The sequence below is a fragment of the Mesocricetus auratus genome, unplaced genomic scaffold (genome assembly GCF_017639785.1).
Source record: "Mesocricetus auratus isolate SY011 unplaced genomic scaffold, BCM_Maur_2.0 Super-Scaffold_15014, whole genome shotgun sequence".
Taxonomy (NCBI): domain Eukaryota; kingdom Metazoa; phylum Chordata; class Mammalia; order Rodentia; family Cricetidae; genus Mesocricetus; species Mesocricetus auratus.
In genome coordinates, this window is record NW_024429186.1 from 34,628,237 (window position 1) to 34,643,317 (window position 15,081).

Below are 15,081 nucleotides of genomic sequence, written 5' to 3' on the forward strand. Positions count from 1 at the left end.
ACCAAGATAGGTGGGACTAGGAGTCCAGGAGGACACTGGGAAGGAGAAACACAGGAAGTCAAGATGTAATTGCCATAGGGATAAGAAGCCCGGAAACTTTGCTCCGGTAAGAGAAATACTTAGATTAACAATTATGGGGTAATTACTTAAGTCAGAGCTATCCAGTAAGAAACAAGCAAGGCCAACAGCTTCATAATTAATGTAGCCTCCTGTGTGTTTATTTGGGACTGATGCGGCTCTGGAACGAGGCTGGCGGGAAGGCTTCCCTTTACAGTCGAGATGGCTCAACAATGAAGTGCCTGCTTCACAAGCATGAGGACCCAAGTTCAGTGCCCAGCATCCACATAACAGTTAGGTGTGGCTGGGACTGCTGGTGATCCTGCTGGTGGAGGTGCAGGACAGAGGATCCCTAGGGCTTGCTGGCCAGCCAATCTAAAGCCGAGTCAGTGATATCCAGACTCAGCAAGAGATCCTAGCTCAAAAAAAAAAAAAAAGCAAAACAAACAAACAAACAAAACAGGTGGGAGGGGGCAGTGAGGTAAGGCACTGGTGAAGGTGTTTGCTGTCGATGATGCAAACCTGACAACATGAATTTGATTCTCAGGTGGAAGGAGAACACCAACCCTACAAAACTGTCCTGACTTCCACAGGCAATTAGTGGCACTCCTGGCTCTACCAGCACAAACTAACTCACTCCTCTCCCTCCCTCCCCCCATCCCCTCCGCCCTCTTGCCCTCTTTCTCTCTCTCTCTCTCTCTGAGAACTCAAGAGAAGATTATCCTGAAGCAGGTTACTAGATGAGGGCAGAAGTAAACGAGAATGGAGGGAAACTAGACGGACTCCTAGGTCAAGTTGTGATACTAGAGCACAGGACAAACTCTATCCTACTTCATCAAGGAGGGCATTTTGGGAAAGGAGGAAATGGTGAAGGAAAAGTTAGTTTGGAAAAGGAAGTCAAGACAAAACGCTTAAATAAGGGACTTTCTACATACAGGCGATGACTGTCCCTTAAATAAGGGACTTCCTACATACAGGCAGTGACTGAAGTCACTGAAGTGGATGTCAATTAGAGACGCTACGCAGCCTGGGGTTGAAGAAATGAGGAAGAGAAAACCGACGGATGAGGAAGCAGTGGCAAAAGGCCATCAATTAAAAACAACATAAGTTAGGTACTACAACAAAGTACCCCAAACAGGCTATCTACAACGAAAAGCTTAGAGTTCACAGTTCTGGGGTTCAAAATTCTAGGACTGAACCCATTATTTAAGTCTGTGAGTGTGGCATAGAATGGCAGGGTGTGAGTTGGAGAGAATGCTCACATTCTAGAGCACAAAACAGAAGTAGAAACAGGGAGTATACCACAATCCTTCAGGGCTGTGATCCACCGACCTAAGTACTTCTCTCTGGGTCCCACATATTAAAGGACCATGGTACCTCCCAATGGCACCACCTGGGGACCAATCCTTTGCATATGGCCTATGGGAGGAAACATTTTTAAGAAGGAGTGGAAAATGTTGACTAACAAGCTAGGGCTGAGCAGTGTTTGATGGCTTTGAGAACATGGATGGCAACATGGACCTGGCCAACCCCAGCAAAACTCCACATTCTGTTATGCAAAGATCCTTGTGTCTACTCGAGTGCAAGGGATCCAGGAGAGTGTAAGTGCATCCATGGCCCAGTGAGATCTAATCCAGACAGTAAAGGCTTGTGGTAATTTTATTTAACAAGCAGAATCTCTTTCATATACTAAGACGACTGCTACTTATCCAAAGCCCTTGAAATGATTAGATTTTTGAGTATAGTAACTCAGATCTAGAGAATTACGACTGATCCCCTGGTATGCTTAAACTCAGCAATGTAGAAAGTCTAGTGCACTACGGGAGTTGTTTTTACTCCAGTCCCACCCTTAAACCCTAGATAAACCCAACACCCAAACCACAGTTGTATCATGTTGCCTATTCTTGCTAAATAAATATTACTTTGCTAACAGATACACTCCACAAACACTATAAAATTCTGTAATCAGATGGACACCTAGGGAGTATAAAATTCTCAAATTCAAACCAAACAGATCAGACCTCACATGGCAAACACGCTATAGCCTCTAAGGTGTTGGTGTCTCCCAACAACACACAAAAAGCTCTATGCAGTTGAAAAACTCTTGCTAAGAATCCCAAATACCAACATATGTTACTGTTACATAGACTATGGCCTTAAGTATTAAAAGAAAATAATCCATCCCATAAATGAAAAAAAAAAAAAACATTGGGCCTGTGGTTCTGCAAACCCTGAAATAAAGAGTAGGCTTCTGTAAGCAAGAAATGACTATTTGTATCCCAAGAGGACTTCGTTGGACCCAAGCAAGGCAAGCAGGCTTGTGCTGTGTGGGAGAGACTAAGACTGCTACCGGCTTATGTTCCAGGACAGCTGTACTCTCCACAGCTAAACACGACCTTCTGGGGCAGAAGGATGGAATCAAATGATTGTAAAGATGGTGCAAAGTTCAGAATCAAAGCTATAGTGTGGACTATATATAACTCACCTTAAAGGTCCATTCATATTCATAAATGATCTAACTCCAAATGTAACTGGCATGAGGGCTGACAGGATAGGAATTGACAACAATGTTTTACAACAGAAGACTACCATACACTTCAAACTGGAGATGGCCCAACCATCCTCAGTCAGAAAATGCAGGGAGGAGATTTCCTAAGATAATCCTAGAATCTGGGAATTGAGTAGGTTCTCAGAGAACAACCTACATGATATGAAGCCAGAGGGGCAGTGATTAGGGTTCAATATCCCCCAGACCAATGACAGCCTCACTTCTATTCATCCTACCCTTACAGTCCAAAGAAGCACAAGCCCCTCCTGTGGCCACTGGTGTCTTCCTCAGGGAGATGTACTTTCCCTTGCGAGGAGGTGAGACAGACAGTGGGCTCAGGTACATGAAGACAAGGCTCTAGAATCCTTGTCCAGGTTAGTGTTTGGTCAACCTGATATAAACTAAAGTTAAATGGGAATAGGGATCTCAATTGAGAAAATGCCTCCACCAAATTGAGGAGCCACCCCTGGGCAGGTGGTCCTGAGTTCTAAAAGAAAGCAGGTTGAGCAAGCCATGAGGAGTAAGCCAGTAAGCAGCATCCCTCCATGGCTTCTGCTTCAGCTCCTCCTCAAGGTTCCTGCCCTGACTTCTCTCAGGGATGAACTAAGAGTTATATGATGAAATCAACCCTTTCATCCCCAAGTTACTCTTGGTCATGGTGCTTGTCACAGCAAAAGAACCCCGACTAAGCCAGTGCTGATGTAATTAGCCACAAATAGCATTTCTACCTCCTCATATCAGTTTGCTGAACTCCTACATGCTTTAGCTTCTGCTGCAGATTAGATTCAATATGGAACAGAACACATTCTACTATGTTATTATGTGGAATACTGCGAAAGGAAACACAAAATGAGTTCACCTGTGAAAGCCTCTGGATTGTTCTGTAGAAGCAGAAAATGGGGCTGGCAGGAGAAAGGACTTTAAACAATGACTTCCCAGGCTCACCTTTCAAAACACAAGCCAAACCCTGAGTTACATTAACACACATCTCAGGAAGAGCCAAGTTTGCAGTGAGTAAAACAAAGAATTTATTCCGAGATCTCTTGGAGGCTTTTCCTTCTCAGACATAAGGAAAGCAAGAGGAATCCAGATGGGATGGAGTGGTTTTGGGTGAGGATTTTTTACTGGGATAAACAGCACGGTCCTGGACATCAACTGCAGGAATCAATGAAAGATTTTAGAAAGACCACTTTCGTGTGTAGTCTTACACACGGTGTCTATATGGCACTACTCTAGGATCCCAGGATGGCTAAGTGATGATGTTATATAAGCCCAAAGCTAGACTATAATGCAGGACTTCATAGAGCAGTCTCTACTTTCAAGTGCCCCTGAAGTAGATGGATGACTATAACACTGTCCAAGGTACCCTGTCCTTGCTGGAGAAGGCCTAGAACACTGTCCACGGCACCCTGTCCTTGCTGGAGAAGGCTCTGTCACAAGGACTCTTCTACCCACCACAGCTCTGGAACACAGACAACACACCGGCTCCAGAGGCTTCCACCAAAACATCAGGGTGTGAGCGGTATGAGTAGAAGTGGGAAGAAAATGGCTGAGAATGGGAAGAAACCTCTAGCAAGTAACACAGACAGAAACCACCCCCACTGGTATCATCACCTACAGAACACTGACTTAAAATTTTAGACCTAATTATTACTTACATCTGAAAGAACTTGACACAGTTTAATGCTGGGCTGAGGCCCCAGCTTGAGGTGGTCCTGCTCACAGAATGATGGCTGAACACCATGGCTGCTTTCTGTGAGGGTCTACTCTGCCTTTCAGTTTGACTAGAGTTGGCTCCTCACATTTCAGAACCTCCACCCTCATCCCTTTTGCTTCTTTACCTCAGTGTTAAGAAGGCCTTAGCCCTTTCCCATGTGCTGCCTTCTCCCCACTTTCTGAGTCTTGGGAAATCTACTGTACCATTTTGAGTTTTCTGATGATGTGAATGAAAATGGTCACCAGAGGCCAATAGGGAACGGCACTACTAGGAGGTGTGATCTTGTTGGGGGAAGTGTGTGACTGGGGGTGGGCTCTGAGGTGTCAGGAGCTCACACCAGGCCCAGTGTTGCTTTGTCTGACTGTTGCCTATTGATTCAGATGCAGAACTCGTGGCTCCCTTTCCAGCACCATGTATGCCTATTTGCTGCCATCCTTCGCACCATGACAGAAATGGACCAAACCTCTGAATTTAAGCCATCCCGAATTAAATGTCTTCCTTTATAAGAGTTACCATGGTCATGGTGTCTCCTCGCAGCAATAGAACACTGACTAAGACAAGTTTTTCCTCTCAAAATCTTTTTCAAATAAAATGACAACACAGATATCCAACCAAACCCTTGCATGCCATTGCTTCTATTTTCTAAATTGTCTCAAGCAATAAAGACTGTTTAAGATAATACAGCTACCGTCACCTCAAGAATTTAAGTTATCTAAGTTTTAATCCAATTGGCCACTACATATAAGGTGATGATTTCTGTTGATAATCACATAGAAATCAAAGAATGAAGAACATACAAATCCCATTGCAGGCGGCTGGACACTCTGCTGGGAAAGCTTCCATGTTTTGGAAGACCCTCATGGGCATTTCAGCGTTACTTCTGAGAAACACAGGAAAGCCTAGAGTTTACACATTTGGTCTTATTTGAACTTGGGGATCAGAGCAGAGTGGCCTTGGAGAGAGCACTCACCTCCTTTCCAGTGGGCGCCCATCACTGGAGATGCTTCGAGGGATGTTGCCAGCTCTTTCTGGAGGGGGCATTTTCCCGTCTCCCTTCCCAGCATTCAGCCGTGATGTCATGGGACTCTGCAGCTGGGATGGGACCTGGGGTGAGTGAGCACCCTTGCTGGCATTCCGCTGCCATTTGTTATTATTCCTGAAGGGAAACTTGAACTCATAGGAAACACCTTCATTCATCTTATACTCCATCACTGGCATGCGGTAGGTTTCTGAGCAACTCCTATAAAGAGAAAGGCCAGGGAAAAACAATGACTACCACCTTAGCTTGTTGGTGGAAACACACTGGTTATCATTAACATTTTTGAGACTTCTTTCAAACTATGGGCCTTGCAATTTTCCTTTCCCAACCTAGGACTCCAGAAGAATTACACAAGTATTTTCCTGTACTCAGTCCCAAGCATGGAGCCTGAGATGAGGAGTCCATAAAAACCCACAGAACCCAGGTCAGCTGGGAGCATGGAAAACGAGGGAGGGAGGGAGGGAGGGAGGGAGGGAGGGAGGGAGGGAGGGAGGGAGGGAGGGAGGGAGGGAGGGGGAGCTGGAAGGACCCCAGAGCAGGCAGCTCAGGGCAGGCAACAAGCAGCTCTACAAACTTCCTTGGGAACTGCAACTGTGGATCTAAAGCGAGGGCAGCTCCAAATGAGTTGGGATCCCAAGAGCCAAGAAAGTAAGTCGGGAAAGATCCCAATGCCCAATGAGAGAGCCAAATTTAGCTTAGGAGGGAGAAAAGCAATTACTGAAATGTAACCATTATTAACTCCCTCAGGGAAACCAAGCATGATCTGAAGCCAGAGTTCATTTCTTTCTAAAGGAAGGTATTTCCATTCCTCAGTGATACCAATGGCCAGCAGCACAAGTCCTGTAACTTATACTCTACTTGAAACCTCAGTCCTCAGGAAACCTGGGACACATGCTTCATTCTTTATATTGAAGCAACAAGAGCAGATTCTGTCTGTCATTAACCAGGTAGACAAAGTCTATCCCAGTATGGTATTAACCGTGCACTGAAATTTCATCACTGAATAGAATGATTTCCTTTTGTACGGGGACTGCCAGGACTGGGAATCAGGAGGGAAGAGCTGGAAGGGGCGTGAACACAGTAGCTGTGAAGTGTCACTCATGAGGAACTTTGGAGATAATGGAGAGTGAGTCCAAGGCAGGCAGAGTGAGTTGAATGGATGAGTCACGGCTGGAACTTTAATTTTAGAAAGAAAACAAAATTGGTGCCATTGACTTAAGATGCTTTGTTTTACCCCAAAATATCCCAAATTGTATCATTTTAACATAGTTAGCACTGAAAACTTACTGAGATATTTTATATTCTTCTAAATCTCATGCAGTTCCCAAAGAACCAAATTGCAGCCACCTGCCTATCCTACTGCCTTCATGGCAAGGGAACACCTCACTGGCTTTATGCTCACCTACCAATTTCTGAAAAACCTAAGAATGATAGAGGAAACCAAGAGTGGGTAGGGCTCTGAAGAACAAAGCTAATGGCTGGTTTTAATGCCATGTGTAAGCAATTACAAAAAGCTTCCTGTGATCTCCTCGAATAAAATTTGGTGGCGAATGTAACTGCAAAGCAGACTACGGGAGGCAGGATGGGTGCTAATTTAGTCACACTACAGCAACTCCACGATGGGGTGCTATCCTGCACTACACTGCCATTATGGGTGAGCAGAGGTCTAGAGAGCTTTGCACAGCCCAGAGGAGACGGACCAGGCCCTAACCCACAGCACCAGCAGCATACCTGTGGGCCCATCTTACTTTAGTTTTTAACTAGAGAATAGCACTCTAACTCCCTAGATATCCTCACACATATGCATCACATCTCACTCAAGGATGGTCAATAACAAAAAAGGGCAGCCAGCATCTTTTGTAAACCCAATGGGAGCTGTCAGCAGGCATTACCATTTCAGGGATGAATGTGACCAAAGGGCCAACTGAAACCTAATTTTAAAAAGCCTAATGTTTGTGAACAGCTTGGTCCCTAGAAGCTGTGACTTTGAGGGAGCTCATCTAGAGACTGAGGTTTGGAGCAGATGAGTTCTAGCTCAAAGGCAGCATGCTCTCACTTTCAAAGCAAGAAAACACGTTGCAACCCATTCCTATTTAAAAGATAATTTGACTCTCAAATACCCAGCAAGAAAAATAATAGTACTAAAGATAATTGGGTCTTTTTATGTAACTGTTTTTAGCTCTTGAATGGTTCCTGATTGCAGAGTAGCACCCTGCAGAATAAAGCTACACCACCAGGGGCACCTCATCTAACTCACTAGTCAGCTATTTCTCTCATCAAGTGGACGAGCTGGAGTCCCAGAGGTCACAGACACTGGCGATGTGACAGAGGTGAGGGGCCTTTTCACCAGTGGGAGTGGGGATGGACGGGAACCCTCAGGACTGCTCCCGCCGTGCTGTCCTCTGGGCTATCTGGTTACTCTGTGGGCGGTTCCGCACTTTCCACTCCTCTCGCTATCGTACTAAAAGATGAAGGACCCATAAGGACACTGAGAAAAATGAAACAAAACCCTCCAAGAACACAGCAGAACACAGAAGTTTAGCTTTATGTCCCTTCTCTTACCCAACTTCAGTTTGGAAGCAGCTCATGGAGGGGTCTGTGTTCTTTCTAATAGAGAAAGGGCCCTCAATTTTATATGTTACTTAAACATAACTTCCATATTTTTAAACGAATGTACACACAGACTCAAGGTCTGCCTGACATGCGGCCACCCTGTGGCTGCCCATGATGCTTTCAAGATCCTGGCGGCTGCAGGAACCAACAGCAGTTACCCACTGCTTTCAGGAAGACTGTCCTACCTCAGCCCAGAGCCGCCTAAGGGAAGGCTGACAGAGCGGAGAGGAGTGACTAGTCAAAGAACTGTAATGAGTTGCTAGGAAACCAGCAGTGGAGCGTGAAGTATGGAGAAGAGAAACCACAGCCAGGTGTTAATGCTTCACCTGTTCCCTTTGAAGCCTCTCCACACAAGTGAACAGCTCCTTGGGTCTCCCCAGGCATCTGCATGGTGCACAACTTCCCACCTGTACCGAGGGGTGGGGAGTGCTACGGCTTAGCACTTAGCTTTCACCCAGCTACCTGACAATGTGTGGGCAGCAGTGTGAGCTTCAAGAGGTGGTGTGTGTGTCTTCCAGATGTGGCTCCTTCACTCAGGTGTGTGGGAGTCACCTGTACAGATTTCAGAACATGCTGTCCCATCAGGCCCAACTCTGCCTTTACAGACGTCACGGTGGTAGCTTCCAAGAGGTCAGTGGGAGAAGTGACACCATGAACCAGGAACTGCACATATTTACTAGAACACCCATGACTTATACTAAGGCACAGGGCAAGTGCCAACCTAGAGAGAAGCACTTAAACTCTGAACTCTATGATGCCAGAGAAGCCTGGGAAGTTCCTTGGTTACACTTTCGGTAAGAGTATCATGTATGTATGTATGTATGTATGTATGTATGTATGTACATACCATGGGTGTGCCACCATGCTCTTTCCATCATCTGGGACCCAGGGATTAACCTCAGGTAATCAGACTAGGTGGGGAGCAATTTGACTCACTGAGCCACCACAATGGCCCTATGTGGTTTCTCAAAAACATGCATAATTGTCATAGGATTATAAGAATTAAATGTATTAATTCATGTAATAGTATTGTTTTTTTTGGTTTGCTCCCTCCCCCAAGGTCTGGAACACTGAAGTAAAAACTCAGCCAGTGGAATGGAGCAGGCAGCAGCTCCTAGGTCCTCCCTCTGGAAGGCTCCAGACAAGCTGCTAAAGCATCGAGTGTAGGGCTGACTCATCAGAACCGTTCCTGGCCCCACAGATGCTGCCAGGAAAGAGCCTGGAAGCCGACTCAGCTGTCCACGTCCAGACAGTAGGGCTTAAAACAGCAGCTGATCTTTGGATAGCAATGGGATAAATGGGAGCCAGGACAGTATGATTATCATGGAACTTGAAAGAAAAAATTCTGACAGGCCGAGATGTGATGTGCTGTGTTTATTGACTGCCGGTGCAACATGCTGAAGATAAGTGTAGTAGACATCTTGTCTGGAGCAGAAACTCTATTAGTCCAATGATACAAATCCTAGACTGGCACCAATTAGTCCCTCTAGCTGCTCCTGTCACATGCTGAAACGGAGCTGTGTCCTGGGTTAGATTTTCCATGTAGGAAAGGTCAGCCTCACAAGAGAGGTCAGCTTCTCTCTGGCCACCCTGCCTATCAAAACATGTTCTACATGGCACAGCAAGCCTGAGCTTAGCTGCCAACTCAGACCTACCTCCGTGGGGTACAGTCGTCATGGGGAGGGATGATGACAACTTTCACTGTGACGGATGTCCTCAAGAGATCAATCATCTGCTCATGGCTCAGGGTGGCCACTGCCACCTTGCAGATCTCCACCAGGCGGCTGCCCTGCCTCAGACCTGCTTGCCAGGCATAGCCGTAGGGCTCTACATCTGCCACGATGCCCTCGTAGTTGACATGGAAGCCAAGCTGGCCTAGCCCATTTCTTCGCAGAGTCATTTCCACCGATTCACAACCTTTTGAAACAAACTAGACAAGGAAATGAGAGATCCTGGAGTTAAGCACTGTGACCTATTAAGCAGTAGGCTCAGAACTGGAAAAATGCTGCCCTGGGTTACCTTTGAACACCCTATAACCAGCTGAAAGGTGGGCTAGTTATTCCCCTTTGCTAGTTTCTATTTGGTAGGCAAAAGCAACACACTGGCTGCTTCCAAAGGGCTCAATGGCTTTCCTAAAGTTTCAGGAAAACCTCAGACATGCAGAGAGCTGGCAGCAAGGAGAACCCATACTCTGCATTCAACTATACATAAAACAAAATCCAAGGAGGCAGATATGCAAGCAGCTCTCAGCAATTACAGCAAAAGCAGTCAGCAGTGCAGTGAGATCTGGTCATGTGCAGGTGAGTTTCCAACACTAACCCCCAGCCTATGTGTCTTCTCTCCTGATGTTGCTACTCTTTCTCAGCAAATGATGGAAAGAATGAGCATCAGATACAGAATGTGGCTTCACATATGATCAAGGGGAATGCTAAAGTAGCCAATAATGCCACACAAGGCTACGACCTGGCTTTAGTGTCCCAGAAACTTTAGGAATGAGAATTGAAGCAAAAAAGGGAAAGTCTCACCTGCAGCCTTTTGACAATTTCTTTAATATCTTCACTGCTAATGAAGCTCTCCACCGAAACGCACTCTCCCCGCTCATAGAAGATTTTGAGGCTGGTGTCACTGGATGTCCACCCTATCACATCTCTGCAGGAACAATTGAAAGCCACACTCCTTGTTTCTTGATCGATGAGGACGATGAACTCATTGGAGATCCCGAGGAGGCAGTCGAATTCCATGGCCTTGTTGTAGTCTTTGGCCCGGACTGCCCACACAATGGCACCCATGCTACTGAGCTCAGCTCCTGGATAAGGCTTAGACTTTTCCTTCTTCTTGGAGGCCAGAGAAATGAATGGAAATTTGCCGGAAGGGTCGATAGGTGTGTTGGTGACATTCTTTTCTGCCAGATCTTTCAGGTATTCCTGGCGGGTCCTTGTTGCCATGGCCCGGAATTTTTCTGACTTATGAGCAGCATTTTCAGCATTAATCACTTTGGCTAAAAGGAAGTCCCTGAACACATTTGACTTGGGGAAAGTGACCCCTTTAGGGATGGGAGGTCCAAAAGAAGGCACATCTCTGGACCTGGTGACGGCCACACTGAGAGACAAAGCAGAGAACAAAGATGAAGTGTGTGTCAGTATGTCTGTCTTCTAATACCACGTGGAATAAAATGTGCTGTGACAAAGGTCTGGGGATGTAGCTTAGCAGGAAAGCACCAGAGTAGTATGCACATGCAAGGCTCTGGGTTTGATCCCCAGTACTAAGGGGAAGGGAGAAGCCTATGTTAAAGGCACAACAATTGCTCATTTTGTACCAGAAAGAACTCAAATGTTTGCTTATTGAATGAACTTTTCATTCAGGCTTTAGAGAATACACGTTTTTGTTTGTTTGTTTGTTTTGTTTTGTTTTTCCAGGCAGACCCTTTCTATCTAAAAGCTTAGAAGTAAAAACTTCACTTCTTTAGCAGTTGGGAGACTAACCACAACATCATTGTGGGGCAAGGGCTTACTGTAATGTTCACATAGGAGAATAAAAGCTACTTTAAAGACCTACAGGCTAATTCCAGTGGAGGTTGTCATAATCACACAACCTTTCAGACAGAAACTCTGTCAGAACATAAATGTGTCCTCCACTTGAGACAAGATGGCTGCAAGCAAGACACAGTTCACCAGGGAAAAGCCAGAAGATAATGTGGCATGAGAAATGAGTGATTCCTCGTTTCCATTTCTAGTAATAAAGCAAATAGTATCTGTTGGCCCATGTGTGAGGCCATCATGTGACCAGATTAAAAGCATAACTTTAAAATAAAACCATCAATAGTAACTGTGATTTTTAGAGAATTGCCACAGAACTTGAAAATCCTGCTTTCAATCGAGCTATTCTTTGACCCAAATGTTCTGCTTTCGATCTGTGATTCTTAAGGAACTCATTTCCCTTTCCCTGTTTCTTTAAGTCAGACTGACTTTAGAAAGCTTGTTCCCATCACTTCCTTTGCATACCCAGCGCTAAAAGTTGGGCTCATGAAAAATGGCCATAAACACCTATGCTGACCTTCTAATTTTAATCTCAAAAAGAAAAATATTAAATTTTCCTGAAACAACAGAAGTTGGGTAGAAATAAAGAGTCTGTATGTCATATATCAGTTTTCAAGATCACATGGTCCCCTCAATCAGGATTAAAAATGATGACCCCACTCTCCCTGTAACTTAAAAGTGAGTCAGTCATGACACTGTACACTGTAGTATGTTTTCTCAGAATTGTCAAGAGAAAGGATAAACCCGAGAGTGTGCTTTTACTTTAAAGTCTTGTCAGAGTCAGACCTATAAGCCCAGTACTTGAGGGTATCCTGAGATGCACAGTGAGTTTCATAACAGCTACAGAATGAGACTCTAGCTCAGCCTCCCCCAAGTGGGGTAGGGAGCCTCACTTTCAGATAATCAGCTACTTTTAGAAAACTTTCTGTATCTCATAGAAATGGGATAGATAAATCTACAAGTAAAGATTTTATATTTAGAAATTATAATCTGGTGAAACGAAAGAGCTACACTGTCAAGAGATACCTTGGACAGGATCTATGGTTTTCAGAAGTTTATCTTTAAAAAAACACTACCAGTCTCACTTTATGACAAAGGGAGGTGTCAGCCAATACCCATGCTCTAACTGCAGAAGTGAAGCCTCAGACTCCCCTGTGCATGCATTGAGATCTAATTACACACTATTACAAAGGCAGTTTTTCTTGTTAATGTGAACTGTCTGGCTTGAATGCTGACAGCTGTGTAATTTTAATTTGATCATGTTAGCTCCCCCCACCCTTCCACCCTCTGAAGCCAAGCAAAAAATGCTGAAATCCAGGTTTGGTAGATTTTCTACAAGGAATCCTGTGAGGATCCAGAAATGTATAATATCTTTCATTTTAAAATTGGCAATTTCTGTTCTTGTTAATTTCACTGAGAGCATTCTTCCTCAGGAAACAGCTGTGCTTTTATTTAACTAAGGAGAGGCACACGCTCAGCAGGGGTGTGATCATGAGCATGTCTACTTGCCCCTGAGCCCACAAGAGAATATAGATCTATTTATTAAGTGACAGAACTTTAGACAAACATACACTGGCAACCCACCACTAATTAGAAGCTTCTAGAACGAACTGTGAGAGAGAGAACCGAGTGTTTACTGTGTAATTATCTGTGATTCACCACAGATGGGAGTAAGTGATATAGACAGTAATCAGGTCTGCAATATTAGAAACAGAATCCTCAAGAAGGCGGTGAAGAAGATGGTAGCCTAGAAGGCACTTTCTAACAGTTTTGTCTTAGACACACTAACTTTCACGGTCCTACAAGGTTAAGAGGCTCACTGACACAGATGCCATAGATGCTAAACTCACTATAGTAAGGCTTCATTTAAGCTAATTAGAATACTTTGCCTCAATTCAAAATGAAGTGTGTTTGGAATTTCTAAATATAGGTACCTAAGGTTCTTGCTTTTTTAAAAGGTGGATTCCATGGGGTTTCTTGTCAGCCACACTTACAGTGCTGCATTTTTGGCAATGACCTACCCTTTGTAGGCCTGCTCACCTGGCAGCATGGGACCTGCCACCCAGGTGGGGGAGAGGACGAGTTGAGCTTAGAGACTGAAGCAGACAGGAAAGATCAGGGACTTAACAGAGGCCCTCAGATTCCATAAAATTTAGAGCTTCACTTCAAACTAGATTTCAATTTACTCTCCACCAAGGGAAATGTGTGTTCATTTTAATCTATGGATATACTCCCCAAAGTCCTTGAAAACAACAGGGAGGCCCAGAATGTACCCAGTGTTTATCCCCATGTACAGGGGATACAGATCCGTCACTTTGCAGGAAACCATGATAATCTACACTGATGGTGGAGAGCGCCAGGGCTGAAGTCAAGCTATGAGCGTCAACCACAGAGCCCCACCCTCCTCACCCTCACCTCCAGGAAAGGACTCCAAATCCACCCTTCTCACTCTTTGCTACCTGCTAAATGGGACCATCTACACAAATCTCTTAGCCTAAGAGCCCTCCACCAGGGTGTGTCTACTTGATCTGGACCATGTAATATTCACTGGCAACAAAGACCTTGAATGAAGCAGTACACTTTGGTCCACAAGGGAAATTTGGAAAACAGTTGAATATAAGTCTTAATGCAAACAGATCAGAGTAAGACATTCGGACTTTGGAACCAGGCATGTGGTGTGTACCTGAAATCCCAGCACTTGGGCGAGAGGAGTATCAGGAGTTTACAGTCATCTTTAGCTACATAGGAGTTCAAGGCTACAATGAACTACATGACTCTACCTTCAAGGGGTGGGGGAGCAGTGAGACGGCTCAGTGGGTAAAGGCACTTAATACAGAGCTGGATCATCTGAGTTTAATCCACAGGACCCCACATCGGGGGAAGGATAAGCCTATGCCTGTAAACTGTCCTTTGACTTTTACACATTTGCCATGGCAATGCTCCCCCACAATAAACAAATACACAAGTAAATGTTTAAAAGGAAAAACCCAAAACCTAAAAGAACAAAAGCAAAAAGAAGAAATTTCGACTTTGGAAGCATAATGTAAACAGCAATAAACAACTGATTTCAACCTCAAAGGGAAAGAAACATTAAGCCAGGCCTGGTGGTGCTAACTTGGAGACTCAGGAAAAACAGGAGGATTCCAAGTTGAAGGTCTGCCTCAGCTACAGAGAAAATTCATGACCAGTTTTTACAACTGAGATTTATCTCAGAATAAAAATGAAAAGAGGGGCTTTGGGAGCTTCGGGTTACTGTTCAGACAAAGCCAAGTCCAAGAACCACACCACACACAAACAATCCCCAAAATGGCACAGAAATGGCACCAAGAAACCCCGGTCACAAAGACAATCTCCTAAGGAGGTCGACCCCAAAGGGGCCCTGAGGAACATGCGCTTTGTCAAGAAGCACAAGAAAGGCCCCAAGAAGCTACAGGCAAAGATGGGAAGGCAATGAGGGCAGTGCAGAGGCCACCAAGACCCTTGTAGAGCCCAAGGTGATTAAACCAAGACGCCAAAGGACCCAGCCCCAAACTCAGCTGTTCTGTTTTCGTGGCTCACTTCAAGCTTGGGA

At 44.9% G+C, this 15,081-nt stretch overlaps 1 protein-coding gene across 9 annotated transcripts in view; it reads right to left on the reverse strand.

The window, feature by feature from the left end:
• Sipa1l1 (signal induced proliferation associated 1 like 1) overlaps positions 1 to 15,081 on the reverse strand; it is a 284,590-nt gene that overhangs the window by 49,569 nt on the left and 219,940 nt on the right. For all 9 annotated transcript variants that reach the window (XM_040742801.1, XM_040742806.1, XM_040742805.1 and 6 more), the window contains 3 exons: positions 10,500 to 11,073; positions 9,630 to 9,904; positions 5,293 to 5,562 (listed from right to left, as the gene is read on the reverse strand). In XM_040742801.1, coding sequence (XP_040598735.1) covers positions 5,293 to 5,562; positions 9,630 to 9,904; positions 10,500 to 11,073 — 1,119 coding nt within the window. The remainder of the gene's footprint in view (positions 1 to 5,292; positions 5,563 to 9,629; positions 9,905 to 10,499; positions 11,074 to 15,081) is intronic.